General features: G+C 32.8%; 1 protein-coding gene across 1 annotated transcript; it reads left to right on the forward strand.

Moving 5' to 3' along the window:
* Window positions 1-623: 623 nt before the first annotated feature.
* On the forward strand, window positions 624-19828 carry LOC133182389 (epoxide hydrolase 4-like). The gene is made up of 6 exons (XM_061317219.1): window positions 624-839; window positions 6867-6991; window positions 7739-7851; window positions 12494-12662; window positions 16515-16675; window positions 18062-19828. Exons 1-6 carry the CDS (start codon window positions 645-647, stop codon window positions 18322-18324), a joined length of 1026 nt encoding a protein of 341 aa, XP_061173203.1. The 5' UTR covers window positions 624-644; the 3' UTR covers window positions 18325-19828.
* The last annotated feature ends 1017 nt before the right edge of the window (window positions 19829-20845 follow it).

Genomic DNA, 20845 nt, shown 5'->3' on the forward strand with positions numbered 1-20845 from the left:
TCATATAATTAATTAACCACCTCATATAAAGATGTTACCACTGCAAAGTATGATTTTAGGAATATATATAATAATTTTACTATATAATATAATGATGTTAGTACTGCACATATAGATTTTTCACTTCATGTAAAGGTGTCGCACTGAATGAAATTAACTTGGCACTCCACATGCAGCGGGTTTCATACAATGTAATGATTGCTTTATCACACAAATTATGTTTGTACTGTATATATTGAATTCATCACATCACAGAAAGATATCAGTAATGTATATAATGGAAAAACCACTGCATATAATGATTTTACAGCATAATGTAACGGTACTATCACTTCATTACATTATTTAACCACTACATATAATGACATTGCCACTGAATATAATGATAAAACCACTGCATATAATAAAGTCATCAATGAATATAATGATTTTATCACTGTATATATTGATTTTATCACTGTATATAAAGATAAAACCACAGCATATAATAAAGTTTTCATTGAATATAATGATTTTACCACTATATATAATGACTTCACCACTTCACATAAAGGTTATACCACCTCATATAAAATGAAAATGACCTTCAGGCAGCTATGGCGTTCCATAGATGACGTTCGGTTTCGTGCTATATACACTCAGTCATGTCTATCAAGCAGGTGGTACGGTTGTTATTTGTCGCGATTTTGTCTTGTTTTTATTCCAGTCTTGTTCTCATATCGTTTTTATTCCGTCCAAAATGGTTGTTCGGTGGATTTTTCAAGAAACCAAAGTCTGATAAACCCCCTGAATGCCTAAACGACCCGGATCTTGGAACCCACGGCTTTGTACATTTGGAGGTGAGCATTTTACTGTTAACCTTTCACCTGTCTACTTTCTGTTTGTTGCAATCATGGACGTACATGTTATAAATTGTATATTGTGTATATTAATACAGATTTATAAAACCCATTTTAAAAAGGAGTTTAAGTGGTGTAGGTCAACCGAGCACGTTAAAAGAGAAATGGAAGGGTGATCATATTGGCGAATTTTTTCCCCCAAAGGAATGATTTTTTTTTTTAAATTAACGTTAAACAGATACATAAATGTATATTTTTTAAAAATCCTATTAGAATTTTAGGTGAATATAAGTAAAGTGTATGCATTTAGTACTATAGTAGGGGAGCAAGTAGGCATTATCTTAAAAGCAATCAGGTGACACTATATTTTGACCTGTAAAACATTTATAAATATCTTAGATATTCTAACTTGTGTGTGCACTGTGAAAATCATGGGTACTACTAAACAAAGTACACTAGAGTATTACAGAGTACTTTAGAGTATGCTGGTAAAATTTTCTAATTCAATGCAAGATTGTTTATATATATATACAAACATTACTTAAATAAACATCGATCATTATAAAATAATATTGCAATATTTATCTCCAAATTTTGTTTTTTACCGATATTTTGACCAGAAAATATAAGCTGACATCCCAATCCCAATTATTATTTTGTTTCGATGACTCATCCAATTTGAAACTAAATCCAAAAATAATGATTTATTTTCTTGTAAATTACTTTTTTGAACGAATTTTACATAAAAATTCTCGAACTCGGTATCACATACAAATAATTAAAGGTAACTAAAAGAAAAGTTTTACTAATTAAATAGATAAATTCTAATTTCAGTATCAAATAAAGAATAATGTGCATATAACATGTATATTAAGATACTTCAATGAAAAATACCTATGTTTAGTGGACGGACCTCAAAAAAACTTAAACGTACATGTAAAAAAGACAAGAAAATAAGCTATTATCTTGATGATAGAAGTAAAATGTTCTATTATTAGATCGGGATCGGGGTCAAACGGTAAATCATAACCAGAAACGATTAATTGAAATAATTCCGAAAATAATGAAAACATACACAAATTATTTAAGATATAGAGGATATTCAATGTTTTGTAGATGAATATGGAATTTATTTCACGAGTGGGACATGATTTTTTGATATTCGCACACATGAAATATCAAAAAATCATGTCTCACGAGTGAAATAAATTCCATTTTCATCTACAAAACATTAAATTTTCTGTTTATTAAATTTTCTTAGATTTTCCCTTTCCCTCTGTCTTTTCGTAACACAGTGTCATAGGCTGTGACGTCATTGTTGAGTGGTTGAGACGTCATTATTAGCTGAGCAATTGCGAGATTGAAAAACGTTGTAAACATGGATTTTTAATGACATATTTGGAAAAACTTTGGCAGAATAACTATTAGTCTCTGTCAGGATGGCTCATTAATTCTATCTTATAACAGGCCAGGGATTTATTTAAAAACACTCTTCGTGAAGGAAACGAAAATCGTAATGAAGTTTTGCCACACTTCTGATATTCTCACACTGTGAGAATACCATGCTTTCACACTGTGTCAGAATATCACTTTTATTCAGTAAATAAATTACAGTATTTCACTGTTGAAAATGTAATAAATATATTTATTATGTTAAACTTATGTAGAAACACATATAAAAAGCATTTTATTTGCATTAAATTGTAAAATTTTACCACCGTACTCTAAAGTACTCTATCATACTCTAGTGTACTCTGTTTAGTAGGACCGAAAAATCATTTAGTTGTTGTTTATAGACAGTGAAACTTGTGTTGTTGTTTATAGACAGTGAAACTTGTGTATATTTAATATTCCTCAAGTATAAACTTTGTGTACTTTTCCAACTATATATTTCATTGGATACAAAGGAATGTATCTTGGTCTACCCAAAAAAAAAAAAAAATCATTTCCATGACATGGGTAAATTAAATATTATTCCCTCTTTGTAATATATATCAAACTCCTTGAGTTGTGTTGGAGAGGTTCAAAATGCAAGTCATTTTAATTTTATTTTTTTGTATTTTTTGATGTATAATTTAACCTGAATTAAAATGTTTTTACGGACTTTGTCTGGAATGCATCTTTTAAAGCAGGAGTGTATGATCTGGTATATGTTAACTGCAAACAGGGAACACCAGGGAATGAGGGTTGTGTTACTTGATACTGTAGATCTTTTGTCCATGAATCTGTTCTTTTGCACACACTACCACTACAATATATAAACATATGCCAACAATGAACTAATTGCAGATTGCTTATCAATGTGATTGTGGGAAGTTTGTCTACAATTTGTTCTTTTCTTTCTTAGGGGTCATTGAGTCTTGACAGCAAATAATGTAAGCATGCAGTTCCAAGAGAATTTTGATTGTATTCTGTGGCATCTAGTAGGTTCTACTCGCTGTTTACCATATTACTAACAGGATGATCTTTAATGACAGGTGTTTTTAATGATTTCTCTCATCTATCAGGAATTTGCTATATATGTTAATTCTCTCATTAAAAAAAATCCCTTGCATACTACATTTAATTTAATTGTAATAATTCTTATCAGTCATTTGCTTTCTGTATGGACTTTTTCAAGATATCAATCATCAACATAATGTCCTGACTGACCATCATCACTGGTCAGAAATTTCAGTTCTCTCCACGATTTTACACTACAATGCTATTTTAATTTGCTTTCACATTTCTTCATTCATACATACTTAAGACAAATCCTCTTATTTTGAATTCCAGAAATTCACATACTTACAATCACTGCAAAAGATGTTCATGAGTTCTCAGTTCCTTGTGAAATTTTCAGAAGTATAAAGTTGAACACTATGGAAAAGTGATTGGCTATACTGGGGAACTACATGTACAATTAAACACTGTTTTCTCAAACCCAATGGGACCAAGAAAAAATTTGAAATATCTGAGGATTCAAGAAATTGAGGTTAAAATACAGAAAGAAAAAAATGGTTAGACTTTCAGCTCACTTCAATATATCCATCATACTCGTGATATCGATGTTTGAGATATATAGATTCCATAACCAGTGTATCCACTGAGTTAGTAACTGTTTTTTCTTAAACTGTCGTTCCTTAATTTTTTCAATTTTCAAGAGATGCAAGTCTTTCTAAATGTGTCTCTTGAAAATTAAAAAATAAATGAACAAGAGTTTTAGAAAACCAGTTATTTACGGGTACTGGTTATGGGACCTCTTTCTCCCATTATACAAACAAGAACTTGTGTGTTTTGGTGAAATAAACATGGCGCTGAAGAAGTTGCTATCCTGTTAGTATGTACATCTCTGGTAGTAACCTCCAAGATCTGTCAAAATGAATATATATATATATATATATATATATATATATATATATATATATAGGATCTCCCATGATTTGTAGTTGGATATGATTTTTATCCAACGAGTTGTGTGTTTTTTATCCCCGAGCCTTGGCGAGGGGATAAAACCACACAACGAGTTGGATAAAAGTCATATCCAACTACAAATCATGGGAGATTCTTTTTATCCCATGTTTAATATACTTCACAACCAATGTTTTACACTGTTTTATATAGGACTCCACTTTATTTTACTTCATCGCGCTAACGCAAAAACCATTGTGACGTCACAACTGTGGATTATGAAAAATTTATCCAATGAGTCATATCCACGGGATAAAGGGGTAAACATGGGATAAATATATATATATACATTGTATATATATATATATATATATATATATATATATAATATATATATATATATATATATATATATATATATATATATATATATATATATATATATAGGGAAAAATATAAAGAAATAAAAATTTAATCATAGATGCTACATGTAGATGTTAACCAGGTTCTTTTTAGGTCTTGATTTCAAGGACCTGGGCCTTGAACTTCAAATTGGGGAAAAATAAGCTAAGTTAAATTTTCTTGAAATTGGGAAAAAATTTCATACAAAGAAGTATTGAAAAAGAGCAAACCAAAGCATAAAGTATGTATAATTGCATGCATGGACTCCATTTGGCTTTCAATTTGAAAAAATAGGTTAACAGTTTTGTGCAAAAAATTGCAATCTATGGGCCTGTGAAGGAGAGATTTATAAACGATAAGGCTACCTTGCTTTGACGTTTTTTTTTTCATTTTGGGGGAATTTTAAAGCAAAAATTGGGAAAAATACCTGTTTTTCAGCATTGGGAATGGGACCTTATTTCGGCCCCCAACAGACCATATAAAAACCCCTGTTAACAAAAATTTTATGCCATCATGGGCATGAACTTGGAAAATAGACCCTGGGATTGGAAAAGCAGCCAATCAGAATTAATTGCCCTAGGTGTTTCGTAACATGTTATGAGTACGAAAAAAGAACAACTGTGCAAGAGAGATGATCGAAACACAGCTGATAATGGGAAAAAACAAAGTTCAACTGTATATCCAAATTGAATATGCTAATTATCCATGAAATGTAGACTATAAAAATATAAGTATCACATCTGAAAAATTAAAGATTCCAGTTTATAGATATCAGAGTAACACTCATAGACAATATATTTTATCTTAGTATTGCATGTTAAGTCATATATATTGAACTTAATCTACATTATTAAGGTCATCTATTCATTTTACATATGACCTATGATAGTGTCATCACAGAAGAAAAATGATAATAAGAAAGTAGAACAGATCCATCCTTGATTAGTTTAATATTTAGAACAGGAAATTTTTATGATGATTTAATAAATTTCTCTAGGTTCAACATGTTCAAGCCTTATCCTTTACTGTTAATATAGTAAAGAAGATTTGTTGGCATTTTGTTAATGCTATGGTTGTTGTTATGATCTTGTTAGCAAATATAAGCTGTCATTGGGCTGCTGACATGTTTCATACCAAGTGTTAGGCCTTTGTTTTTATACTATTTGACTGTGACCAGTTGACAGGAGATGCTTACTCCTCCTAGGCACCTGATCCCACCTTTGGAATTTCCAGGGATCTGTGTTTTATACCCTGTTCACAGATTTGTATTGTTTGTAGATTTTTTTTTTGAGATTGATGACAGATTGATCACTGTTTGTTATCTTCACCTTTTCTATTACATTACATATACCATATAAATCTTTGTAGCTGTGGAGGAAGATATGCATGTGTCAACACAGTCATGAGCAAATGATTTCCTCATGCAGACTTCTTTATCTAGAAAAAAAAAAAGCCATATGTTGAGCAAACTTTGATAAAAGAAATATAAACAGTTGTATGATAAAGATTAATCAGAATCTGAATACAATATGGAAACTTGTCCCTGGACAAACAAGACTAGATTATACAGTCATAATGACATGCCATTGCATAATGTGGTTAATATGATAAAGAGGTGGTTTAAGAGTGGTTGTGGGAAGTAATTGTGGAATGTTAAGTGACAACTTATGAACCTTGAGAACACTTGAATTGATAATTTATTATGTGTGTAGGAGGTAGACAGTGATATTTCATACTCAAGTGTATGAAGAAAATTTGTTTGCCGTATTTAATTTTTGTTCTGAGTTTAACTAGAATAATGATTATAATGCAAGGTATTCTTAATTATAACAAATAGATACATATTCAGATACATGCTTTAAATTTAAATCAGGGGAAACATGACAATGGGCAGTGTGGTAGATGAAATGAACTAAAGACTTGCACTATTCTACGACATACATGTATAATACACTGTATATACATGTAGTCCCTATGATTTTAGGAGGTTCGGATCTACTCTACACTGTTTTATATTACTGTAACATGACATAATGTATCTGATGTGACCATATCTGGTTTGATTGAACATTTTGTATAATTACATTGTACCTGGTTGTCCCTATGACTGTGGGAGGTTCAGATTCACTAACACTGTTTTTTAACAGTACATACTAGTAAATGTACCTGGATGGTTTGATTTGAACAGATGTTATTTTATAATTACATTGTACCCGATTATCCCTGTGATTGTAGGAGGTTCGAATCCACTATGTGGCAGCTGGAACTGAGGGGAAGCCACTCATGCTTTTGGTCCATGGATTCCCGGAGTTCTGGTACTCATGGCGATTTCAGCTCAGAGAATTCTCCAAAGAATACAGGTATTAATGTAATCAAGTGAGCCTTATGCTGCAAACAGTATATTCATTTTTATAACTAATCAGTTTCAGTTTTAGTTTTTCTTGGCCTTAATTAACAAGTAGGGGTACTTGTATACAGGATTTTCTTAATCTTAATGAATTGAATTTATTTTAAATAATCAGGACATTGTTTCAATGTATGTATTTTCCTTGGTCAAGTCTTGTCTGCATTTGCACAAAGAGAAAGGTCCTTTTATTTGGCCTCAAACTAAGTTTGAGGAATATAAAAAAATCATAAATATGTAGTGAAGTTCATTTTGAAAGGTTGGTTAGGGGACTTAAGTTACAGATCTGTAACTCAGATGTCTGTAAAAAGAATTGGCCAGGGATAGGTCCCTGGTTGATCATTCCAATTTTTTTCAAATTGGTGAGTTACAAATCTGGAGCTAAGGGAACTTAAGCATACATTTTAATGTATGTATCTTGAAATCAATGGGGCCGAGAATAAAACTTAATGTTATCCAAAATTCAATATATATAGAGAAAAATACATATTGAGAAAGAGTAGTTGGGACTTCAAACTCACTTCAATATATATCCATTGTATAATTTAAGATATTGATGTTCATAATCAATGTTCATGGAAATTGTGTGCATGTTTTCATATTCTTTTAAAGGGAACTACTAGAAAAGAATATCTTTAATTTCTGGTTTGTTATTGACAAATAAACAGTGAAATTGAAATTGCTAACCATTTGTTTTTTTTAGGGTTGTTGCTGTTGATCAAAGAGGTTATGGAGAATCTGACAAGCCAAGTGGCATTATGAACTACACAACAGACAAGCTTAGTCAGGATCTCAAACAGCTTATTCCAGCTCTGGGTGAGAACTATAATAGAAAAAAAACATAATAATGACACAGAAGTAAATGTGAGTACAATAAAACTTGAGAAGGAGGAAAAAACCCAATTGACATACTTAAAGTCAATGAATCAGTGATAGATGAACTGCAGTAGAAAAGGTGCATTAAGTGATATATATATATATATATATAGGCTCCATAACTTGTGTCAGTTAGTCATTGGTTTTTCGCCAACTTGAGTTTCCTAATTTTTAGGTCACCTAAATCACTTTTGTGACCTATTACTATCTGTTTTTATCCATCATGCAACATGTGTTAACATTTGAGCATTTTTAGCTTCTTCTCTGGAACTGCAGAACCAATTTCAACCCATTTTGGCATATGGCATCTAAGTGGGTAAAGGGAAACAAAAATTGTGAAATTCATGCCCCAAGGGTCAAGGGTTCTGGAATAAAAGTGGGGCTTTATCCATCATATGGTGAAAAAGCATAATTTCTTTAAAAAGCATCTTCTCTCCCCCTGTATATTTAGCAGACAAACTAAGTGCATAGTTATGATGAACAAGGGCCCTCTTTCAAAATTGTGAATTTCATGGCCCTGGGTCAGAGGTTGAGGTGTAAGGGTGGGTCTCTTTTGATTGAATATTGAAAATGCATTACTTATTTGAAAAGCTTCTTCTCTGCTCCTGGGTACTGTACAGCAGGAAATTAACTCGCAGAGATAATATTTGCTATTTTTGCGGAAATAAAAATTCCGCGAATTCAACATACAGTGATTAATTCTTCAAAAATTGATAAGGATAAATTGAAATATTACCGATATTTGTGATTAGATTTGGTAACTCTATTTACAACATACGTGTCCTTGTAAACATAAAAAGCAGTAATTTATATAGCAGAGATATAGACTGTCTTCCTAATTAAGCGGGTGTACGGATCAATCACTAACACGTAGTTGTTGTTTTTTAAAAGCTTAATTGACAAATAAACATCTAAAACTAACATTTAATTCTGCCACCCAGTAGAGGTGCGATGTAATTATCTATAAAACATGTATTGTTAGAATTCACCCATGCATATCACTCACTCTTTTTATCTTTAATCAAGGCACTTACGTAGTAAAGACAACACTGTTACACATTAGTTCATTTTTATTAACAGTTCAACATTTTGACTATCGGTACTGAAAACTGATTTAGATTCAGAGGGATTAAAATGACCTGCAGTAAATACTACTCAGTACTCTACTCAAAACATACCTATTCATGAATGAACACCTGCCAAAGGGCTTCTTTTTTTTTTTTTTTTTACATGTTTGCCATTGTTTGGGATACGACTGGAAATCATTTAAATAAATCACTCGCATATAGACTCATATGTATTTCAAAAATATTTAACAAAAAGAAAGAAAGAAAACAAGAGAAAGAAAGAAGAAAATTTATATGAATGCATAACAGTGTAAATCGTGCAACATTTTGTCTCCCAATCGGGATCAGTACGGTGTTTCAATCTATTTAATCGGGTTCAGAATCGACACAATATGCAAGGAAAATACTTGTAGTGCGGAAAAAGTTTCTGTATAATTTTTCCTTTCCGCGGATTCAAAAGACCGCGATTTGCTGCAAGTTGAACAAATCGCGATCTTTTCCGACCGCGTTTTAACCTGCTGTACAGCATTATGCAAACAAGTGTATGGTTATGATGAGCATCTTTTCCAAAATTGTGAATTTTAGAGCAATAGGTCAGAGGTTGAGTTGTAATGTTGACTCTATTGATTATATAGTCAAAATACATTATTTCTTTGAAAATCTTAGTCTTAGCTATTGGGTATTATGAAAACAAACAGTGCATGGTTATGATGAGCAAGGGTAACTTTTGCAAGATTGTGAATTTCACTGCCCTGGGTCAGTGGTTGAATTGTAAGAATGGGGATCTTTTGATTATATAGTGAAACACATTATTTTTTTTAAAAATCGTCTTATCTGTTCTTGGGATTTGAGCAAACAAACTGGGTGCATTGTTATGATGAGCAAGGGCACCTCTTCCAAAATGTAGTTTCACAACCCTGGTTTAGTTCTTATGTTAGGATGTGGCTCTGTTGATTATATATAATGAAAATGCATAAATTCTTTAAACATGTTAAAAGGCTTCTTTTCACCCAAAGTATATTTAGCAGATAAACTAAATGAATGGTTATGATGAGCAAGGGTGCCTCTGCAAATTGTGAATTTCATGGTCCCTGACTCAGGGGTTCTGGTGATATGGTTGGATCTATTGATTATTGGTGTGAAAATGGATTAATTGTTTGAAAATCTTCTCTGCTCCTGGGCATTTAGGAGGGTAATGGAGTACAAAGTTGTAATCACCAAGGGTGTTTTTACCAGATATGTGAAGTTCTGGATCAGTGGGTTAAGTGTACTGGTTCTGGGCAGCTGGGCTCTATTGATCTTGTAGGGAAAATTGTACTGCACTGAGAGAAGTTATGCCCCTTTGCTATTCACCTATGATAATTAATCACTGTAAATACACATGTAAAGTAATTGATAGGTCAATTGAATTTCAAGGTTGTAACTTGTTTTATAAGTCCTTGCATGGAGAAGAAAACTCTGGAACATTTCAATGTAATTTATTAATGATGGTACTGATGATTCAGACAAAATAAACTTGATGAGGTATCAAATATGTGGTGATCTACAATCAAATATGAAAAATATGAAGTACCCTCCATTCATGCATTTAATATCTAGATGAAATTTAAATCAAATATTTAATTTATAGATTAATTTCCTGAAAATATAAAAACAAATTTGAATGCTACATATGAAGAGACAAAGAACAAGAAAGTCGAGTGAATACAGTTTTTCCCATTGCCACCAAATTTTGTGCATTTTAAATTTTTCTTTCTGTCAGTTAGCTCTATTGAATATATTGGATTTTGATTTTCGGCACTTTTAAGGGCTCTGTGAAAAACAGAATGATCACAAAAATGACCATTTCTGTTACACCATATTTTAAGGTACCGACCCATGAACACTTCAGATTTAATGAAATTGAATGCATAAAAGATATGTTGGAACTGAATATGCAGTATATTTATAGACAGAATTTTCATGTTTTAGTACTAGTATTTAAGAGTAGAAGGTGCCCTAATTTATGACCTTGCCTGTCCCTGAAGAGTTATCCACCTTTGCTTTTAATCGATAAAAATCAATCCTAAAAAATCTACCTGGTAAAAAAAAATCGTTTTCAATTGTTTTTTCTAGGGATGTCAATTTTGTCAATAATTCATATTCGAATATTCAATGAAAGTATTCGAATATATTCGAATATTCGATAAAATAAATAAAATCTGTTTTATTTTAAATATGCATCATCCTACTCTCGTAGGTATACTTATATAGGAAGTAAAATTGTATGAAGACTTTTGTAGGTGTAAAATAAGAAATTCCATTTGATATTTGTCAATGTTTGAAATAAATAATTGATTTAAATGTAGAAAAGTATAATTTTAACAAATGAAACGTGTATTTATAGTAGCCCCACCTGAGGGACCAGTCGTCTCACAAAAGGCAAGATAGCCGTAACGGTATACTGTTCAGATTTCAATACGTGTAATAAATTACAATTATCTGCTTGATAAGAGATATGATTATAATCTTTGATACAATGTAAACAAATATTTCCATAGACAATTTTTCCTAGGTAATTAATGTTTTCCCGATAATGAATATAAATTATGCACAACCCGAGATAATTAAGTAATTTACACATTTATTCTGAAATTAAGCCCTTTACAATATTAATTACAGATTAATTCTATCGGACATTCATTCAATGATCAATTAATTTTATTTTGATAAGTATACTGTTCGCGCCTTTTAGATATTCCTAGATTTCATTTGTTGTCCTCGATTCTAGATCCGATCGTATCTTTAACTAATAAAAGCTATGAAAGTACGTTTTGTATTATACATAAAGCATTATTGTACAATTCTTTACAACACCTTACTCAAAACAAAATACATGTAATTTAGAAGATTTATAAGATAAGAAAGTAGTGAAAGAAATCAGGCGATCGAAATTGATCGCTAGTTTATTAAACAGGGATAATTCCAGCACTGTTCTAATCAAAATTTATTAATCACAGTACTTCTTTTTATGAAATCTGAAAAACACCGAATATTCGAATCTTAAATTCATATTCGAATATCAACTCATCGAATGAATATTCGAACGTTCGAATATTCGTTGCCATCCCATTCCCTAGTTTTTTCTATTCCTAATGATTAAATACATCTTTCAACTACAGCATTTATTGATATTCTTAGTATTTAAATTTTTATTTTCAAAAATTTGCTTGCCCCCATAGACTTCAATGCAATCTTCATTGATTAATGCTTGTAGGTGATTACATTTTTGAAAATTTCTCTTGGTAAATCTTTTTCTACTTTAAAATGCTTTGAATTAAAATCAGATTATTTTATACATGATGAATATTTAAAGTTAACAAAATTAGGTCCCAATATGGGTTGGTTACCTTAAGACTAGTCCTCTCTGTACAAAGAAAAATGTACTCTTGGAACTCTTGGTCTGTAATTGCTAATTAGTGGGAGAGGTTAATGCATGGTCCTGTTTTATGCATTATTATTTTTCCTTTGTGTAGGCTACAGAGACTGTATATTGGTTGGGCATGATTGGGGTGGCGCAGTGGTCTTCAACTTTGCCAACAAGTATCCAGAGATGGTGAAGAAATTGATTGTGATGAATGCCCCACATGGTGCAGTAATGTTCAAGGAATTACAGACCAGTCGCAAGCAATTCCTCATGTCTTGGTAGGATTTCAGTTTCATCATAGGTTTTATTTCCATCCAAATTGCAAAGTAAAATTTAGTCAATGGATTGATGACGTCTTAAGTTTACCTCTTTTTTCGCAGAGTTGTGGAAAACTGCAGGTCATGCCGGCAAAACCGATTAAAAATGCATGTGACCGGTAAAAAAGCCACCATGTCAGTCCAAACGACTGACCCTTTTTTTGGTTAACTTTTGTTTTTCCTGTTATCATCGGCGCACTTTCCAGCTTAATTACCATAGAAAATTTAAAGTGCAATTGCGCAATATTTTTCTTTTTACGAGAAACCAGGTAAAAAACATAAAGTCAATCAATTTCTTCACCATCTTTGAAGACAAAGCTAAATAAAATATGAAAAATCTCAACAGAAAGAATTCAAACACAATTGGGGCAAGTAAATCTAGTACACCCAACTGTTCCTGATTTCGGTTTTTCATTGATCATGTTGATGTCTTCATTATCGATGCAAATTTCTCAGATACATTTTCTAGGATGATATAAATTCCCAATGCATAAATGTTTCCACAAAATTACATATACTATGCTGAATTAGCATTGTCACCTGCCCAAAAGAGGTAAATCTGTACTGTGTTATAAATGCAAAAACCAAAAACAGACAAAGACTATGAAGTAAAAAGATGTGTAATAAAGTAAATAAATTTTATGGACTTTTTTTTTGCAACTTAAGAATTCAGACTGGCTAAAATTACTTCGGACTGGCTTATTTTGTGTTCTTGCCAGTTCGAATGACTGGTTATTTCAAAAAGTTTTCCACAACTCTGTGTTCATGTATCCATCTTGGTCAATGATTTTATTTAGCTGTAGCATTTAGGTCTGTTGTGGGTGTCTTATTGGTAACATTCAAACAGACACAGGTAGTTTGAAGTAACACACACGGTTTCACACATGCTAATATCTTTGACTTAGATATTAGTAAATAAATATTGTATATTCCTGTTCAGTTTATTATCTTCTAACATCACACATACCATTATATAAATCAAGACAGTATCAGAATTGACCTTAAAGTTGGTCAATGAAGCAAGAGACCCATGGGCCACTACCCTCACCTGAGTAACTTTGGCCTTGTTGTTTTTCACCTGATTTCCACCCTTGTAGTACTTACTGTGGCCCGCCCTAAACCCAGGGGTCATGATTTGAACAATTTAGAATTGACACTACCCAAGGATACTTCCACTTAAGTTTCAGCTTTTCTGGCCCAGTGGTTCTTGAGAAGATTTTTAAAGATTTTTTTCGACATATTTCAATGTAAAACTTGGAGTCCCTACCCCTGGGGTCATGCCCTACCCCTGGGGTCATGATTTGAACAATTTAGAATCTACATTACCCCAGGATGCTTCCACATAAGTTTCAGCTTTTCTGGCCCAGCGGTTCTTGAGAAGAAGATTTTTTAATGACCCCACCCTAGGCCATCATTAAAAATATCTTTGTTTCCCCTAACCCGACCCTAAAATTTCAAGTTGGGTAGGTAGGTAGGTAAGTTATTTTTTTCTGACAGCAGTTTTGAAAATACATTCTGAAAAATTGAATAATATCTTTATAAATAAGAAAGAACAAAAGAAACCGATTGTTAAACCGAATATCATACAAATGAAATTTAAAAGTAACATGTATGGTTAATTAATTCACAAATATTATTCATTTGAACTTTTGAAATATCTCAGACCAGTGTAAATTTATTGAAATCGAATTTTTACAAAAAGACAAGATTCGCAAATACTCAACCATCGGCCATCCCAGTATATTTTTTCAAACCTATTATCATCTTCTAGTGCTTACACAGACAAAATGTCAAGGGCCTCGCGTGACGCAGTAATTCTATTGTTTCGTTTGGAGTAACAACGTAATTCAGGAGCTTATTGTAAGTCACAGGTCCCGACGTGGGACTTGGAGACTGGTCAGTCGATTGAGACCGTAAAAAATGTAGGTCCATGCAGTGTCGCAGTATACATGTAGATGTTGGCACGAAAAAGATCCCTTACTGATGCTTTATGATCAATGCCCATAAGTGCCGAGAAAAAGTCTAAATTAGGAGCCCTCCACCAGGCAGGTGTTCAAATGTTGTCAACCCAAAAATTTAAAAAGGTATTTTAAAGCAAAGAAACAACCTATTTTCAAGGACCTACCTAAAAAAAAAAATACAATGGACATCTCAGGAAGCCGAACCATAAGCCAATTTTAAAGATTTCAACACTATTGAAAAGAGTGTACCTGTATAAACTATTTAATTCGATTAAAGTTTCATATATCTAATGTTATAGTCACAAAGTTTACCCCATAAATAAAGGAAGGAAGAAACGACATCTGAATTATATTTGTAAAGATGAAATAATTATACAGAGACATACCGTATATACTCGTCTATAAGTCGGTCCGCCTATAAGTCGGTTGTATTTTTTAAGCTTATATTAGAGGAATTGACCCTCTAAAATACCAATCGTTTTATAACTCGCCTATAAGTTGGACTTAGAGTTTTGAACCCAAAGTTTAACTCCAAAAAAAACGACTTAAAGGAGAGTATATACGGTATTTACAACTCTTATGGTCCTATATAGTAAAAACAGAATCATAGATGAAGTGTTTATTAGATCGAAATGAATGAAATGCAGTGAAATTTATTGATATGCATAGACAAGGTGGGTCCCTCTTCTGCTCATGAGGCAGGATTTGCCATGCTTACTACGTCATAAATTTTTGAAAAAACATTTGTAACTACCATCTTAACACTCCTTAGTCATGGTATATTTACCGTAATTCACGAAATGTTTCAAGAGTGTAGGTTTCTAATAAGTTAAAGATACATATTAAGATTGATACATCGCCGTTGTTTTATAACAAGAACTAACCTTCTGTGGCCACATGTTAATTGTGGGCACAAAATGAGAGTAAAACATAAGCCGCCGTTTTAAAAAAAAACGGATTTGGATGAAATTGTATTTTATAAAGTTGATAAACAATTAAAAAAAATATTTGAATAATCTTATTAAAAAAACTTTTCAGTCGGCACAATTTAAGTGGGTCGGTTGCGTTAGGGGAAACAAAGGTATTTTTTATTTTGGCCCTTTTTTTGTCTTTTCTTGATTATCTCTCCTTGGAAGGGGGCTTGGCCCTTCATTTTAACAATTTAAACTCCCCTTCATCCAAGAATGCTTTGTACCAAGTTTGGTTAAAATTGGCCCAGTGGTTCTTGAGAAGAAGCTGAAAATGTGAAAAGTTCACAGAGGGACGGACGGATGGATGGACGATGGACAATGGGTGATCAGAAAAGCTCACTTGAGCTTTCAGCTCAGGTGAGCTAAAAGCAAAGAAGAAGCTGATAACAACTCAGGATATCAAATGAATGGAACAATTTGTTATATTTTGAATTCCTTATTATTTTGAGTTCTGAGTATTTTAAGTTCTCCTGTACTCAGTATTGGAATACATGTATTAATATTCAAATAAATTCCTTATACATGTATCCATTACCTGTTTCACTATTTAATATCTTATACTATAAATTCGACTTCTTCAATGGGGCCATATGCCACTACGAACTTTACACTAGATAGTGTTTGACTTCCTAATGCATGTTTGGTCAATTTCTTTCAAGATACTATTTCATTAAAAATATTTTATAATTACAAAAAAAATTGTGGCCAGATCATAAATGTCAGATGTGTTAATGAGCCACATAAAATGTGGCTCATTTCATGAGCCACATGAAATGGTTCATGTTTGAGCCAAAGCAATCTATTTAATTTGAAATTTGATGAATTTTTGTATGGAGAGAAATTAACTTTCAGTCCAATAGACTGTCTCCTTATAATTTCAGGTACATGTTTTTCTTTCAAATGCCATTTTTGCCTGAGTTTATGTTGAGCCATGGTCACTGTAGTTCATTAGATATGATGTTTCGAGGAAAGGACAAGAAAAGGATCAAAAACTGTACTGAAGAAGACATAGAGGCATACAAGTACAATTTTGCCAAGAAAGGTGCACACTTTCATAATAACTCTGATAATAGAAATTTGATTTTTTACATTGACATATGTATGTGAAATTGTGAATATATATATATATATATAAAAGTCTTCTCAGTCATCATATTTCAGGGCTACAATAAGACAAATTAATACACAAGCATCTCCATGTGTACAACCACTGTTTTGTTCAAATTAAAGCTGAACATGATTCGTAAAAGGAATTTGCAATATTCTTTTATTCAGTTGTTTTGTCTGAGGGACCGTCATGGAAGCTCAGTCGGTAGATTGCTCACTCTGTGATCAGAAGGTCTGTGTTCGAATCACAGCCATGACTGACCTAAGTCAATAAAAATAGGTTGCAACTGTTCTTTTGCCAAGCACTTGGCACTTTGGAGTGAAAGTTGTGGGTCCTTAAAAACTGAGGCCCTGTGTCATGGTAGGCGTTGGCACGATAAAGAACCCTCACTGCTCAATGGCCCTGAGTGCTGAGTAAAGGTCTAAATTTGTAGCTCTTCACTGGTATACGGTGACGTCTGTAACTGAAAAATTCTCGAATGGGACGTAAAACAACACACAATAAATCAGTCAATCATATGTCTGAGGGCCCCTTTATAAGCCGTTCACTTAGTCACTATTTAGTGTAATCAGTTTTCACCTGTGTAGATGGATGTATGCTACATAGCTCTTGCAAAATACTGGGTAGCAACATAAGTAACTGTGTGCTTCTTTCACGGCAGGAGAGAGAAATACCAAAGAAACTTACAACAGTTGCACAGGTCAGTGCAAATACATGTAAATTGCAATAAAATGTAAACAAAGGGAATGTAAGGTAACTAGCACGAACATGTGTCATCCATTCACTCAGGTATGTACCCATGACAAGAAAGCAGTCAGGTTCATAACAAATGTGAAGGATATATACCCCAGTGCTGATATCAGAGAAAGTAAAACTAATATGGCATATGCCTATTTTATGAGTCGTGTTCAGCTTTAAGGAGTAGGGTATGGCCACAAGTTTAACTTCAGAATACATAAGAAAAATCTTTAAAAGTCATCTTAGTGAGTGATACACTAATATACTTAATTTGATGAGCATATACAGGGTTTTTCATTTATTTACATGTACATATTTATTAGTCAGAGGGGAATGCACCATGGGCATCTTGTTTGTTCTCAGTGGTGAACTGCAGCTCATTATCTTGTTTTGTAGACTGCATTTATGTAAATTTACTTCTATGGAATGTCCTTGGTAAATAAATTTTTAAATAAATGGATAAAGAATTTGTCTTTCAAATGTGTACTTCTTTTTACCATCAGTGAATGTTGACTTGAAGTTAATAGTATATGCAAATGGGCATTTGTGGCACTACATAACCCCAGTAAAATGTAATTGTAGGAAATGGCTTCACTGGTCCATTGAACTACTACAGAGCAGCCATGAGGAAACCTTTTGACAAAAGCGTCTTCAATCCGATAGAAGTCCCAACACTTATTATCTGGGGGGTGGAGGACATTGCCTTGAACCGTAGGCTGCCAGAGCTTGGTAGGCAGTATATTAAAGACTGCACCATTAAATATATTGATGAAGCCAGCCACTGGGTACAGATGGACGGTTATGAGGAGGCCAATAAGTACATCTGGGAGTTTGTTAAGGCTTAGAAATTTCTTTTTTTGCCATTATGCTGAGGTATGTGTGTAGGTTTTTTTTTTACCCCCACACCAACCGTAAGTAAACAACATGTTAATAAAATATATACAAATGTGTATTGTTCTAGAATTATTTAATATATGTGAATGTGATTAGAATTGGAATTATCATTAATTAGGAAAAATTAACATGGCATTTTGTACTTGTACATTGTAAGAAAACTTCTAAAGTTTGGTGCTACAATATTTCATCTACACTTTATCCTTTGAAAGGTGTTAGGCCAGTTGGGGTTTAATGTGACATGGGGTGGTCTATGACAAGGATGTATGAGGAAGACCTAGCTGCATGGCTTACGTACTTCTTTGATTTCATTTAGATGCATCTGTGATTGATGCTTGCATAATTAATTTAATTATCTACTCAATTCTTTTAAAAATGAGTTTCTGAAAAAGAAATATTGAAACCTTACTAAGTCCATCCTTTTAAATAAATAAAAAGAACATTTAGCACTATAGTTTATGATAATTTCAATATTCTGGTAAATGAAAGTTTGGATGATGTTAAATTTATTGGGCTTTGCTAGTTTATAATTTGAGAAGCTTTTAGAAGAGTATTCTGAATTTATGTACATGTAAGTCATTACACTGTAGCAAGAGTTGCAAGGTTCAATATTAGTAAAATATTCACAAATAAACGTGTAGCCAGGGTAGTATGAATTATATAAAATTGTTCTTGTCTTATATAAAAAATGAAGACAAATTTTTCTATGCATTTAGTCTTCCTGTTGTTTTTCTTAATAAATTTACTTTTTGGAATAATTTTATGCAATATTAAATCAAGGCATAAACATATGTGTGTAAACGAAGTTTTTCTGCAGAAACTAGGAATTTTTAATAATTGTATATGTAATGATACATTCATGTATAATTTTTTAAGTCACTTTCTGTTTTAAAGTATAGACATATATGCATGTAGCCAACAGAAAAATATCGTTTTCTTTTAATGTTACATGTATCCATGTTTATAAACATATAAAATGTTGTTATTAAATATTTTTATAAGTATATACATCGTACATTGTTGTTTTAGATTTTTTAGATCGATTTTACTTAGAAATGTTAGAATTCTTTGGGGAAAGGCAGGAGACCTGAATATATTATTTGTAGAAGTATTTATCAAATATATTGCACAATCACATTTTATCAGCCTTTCTTGTTTGTTACTCTTTAGTTGAACAAATTTCCAGGGATGTAGCAAATGTTACAATTTTTAGGTCACCTGAGTCACTCAGGTGACCTATTGCTATCTGTTTTCGTCCATCGTCGTGCGTCGTGTGTTAACATTTGAACATTTTCAGCTTCTTCTCTGAAACCGCTGAACCAATTTCAACCAATTTTAGCAGATGGCATTTATGTGTGAAGGGGAACAAAATTTGTGAATATCATGGTCCCTGCCCCCCTGGGGCCTGAGGGGTGGGGCTAAAACCACCAAAATTAATGCAATCTTTAAAAATCTTCTTCTTTACTCCTGGACATCAAGCAGTCAAACTGTTGGCATGATTGTAATAAGCATTGAGCCCTCTACCAAAATTGTGAAATTCATGGCCCCAGGGTCAGGGGTTCTGGTGCTAGGGTGGGGCTACATAGATCATATAGTGAAAGTGCATTATTTCTTTGAAAATCTTCTTCTCTACTCCTTGGTATTATTTAAACAAATTAAATACATAATTATGTTAAGCAAGAGTGACTCTACCGAAATTGTGAAATTCATGGCCCCAGGGTAAGGGTTTCTGGTGCTGGGGGGGGGGGGGGGGGGGCTATATAGATCATATAGTGAAAGTGCATTATTTCTTTGAAAATCTTCTTCTCTACTCCTGGGTATTATTGAATCAAATTGAATACATAGTTATGATAAGCAAGGGTGACTCTACCAAAATTGTGAAATTCATGGCCCCAGGGTCAGGGGTTCTGGTGCTAGGGCGGAGCTATATAGATCATATACATGTAGTGAAAGTGCATTATTTCTTTGAAAATCTTCTTCTCCACTCCTGGGTATTGTTGAAACAAATTAAATACATAGTTATGATGAGCAAGGGTGACTCTACCAAAATTGTGAAATTCATGGCCCCAGGGTTAGGGGTTCTGGTGCTAGGGCGGGGCTATATAGATCATATAGTGAAAGTGCATTATTTCTTTGAAAATCTTCTTCTCTTCTCCTGGGTATAGTTGAAACTAATTAAATACATAGTTATGATATTTGGAAGGGTGAATCTTCCAAAATAGTGATTTTCATGACCCTTGGATCAGGGGTTCTGATGTTAGGGCCTGGGCTCTATTTATTATATAGTGAAAATGCATTAATCTTTAAAAATCTTCTTCTCTGCTCCTGGGTATTTTTGAAACAAACTAAGTACATTGTTTTGATAAGCAATGATGCCTCTTCCAAAATTGAGAAATTCATGGCCCCAGGGACAGGGGTTCTGGTTCTAGGGTGGGGCTATTATAGATCCTTTAGTGAAGGTGAATTTTTTCT

Source organism: Saccostrea echinata, unplaced genomic scaffold (genome assembly GCF_033153115.1).
Source record: "Saccostrea echinata isolate AGI-Se365-2 ecotype Australia unplaced genomic scaffold, CSIRO_AGI_Sech_v1 ptg000009l, whole genome shotgun sequence".
Taxonomy (NCBI): domain Eukaryota; kingdom Metazoa; phylum Mollusca; class Bivalvia; order Ostreida; family Ostreidae; genus Saccostrea; species Saccostrea echinata.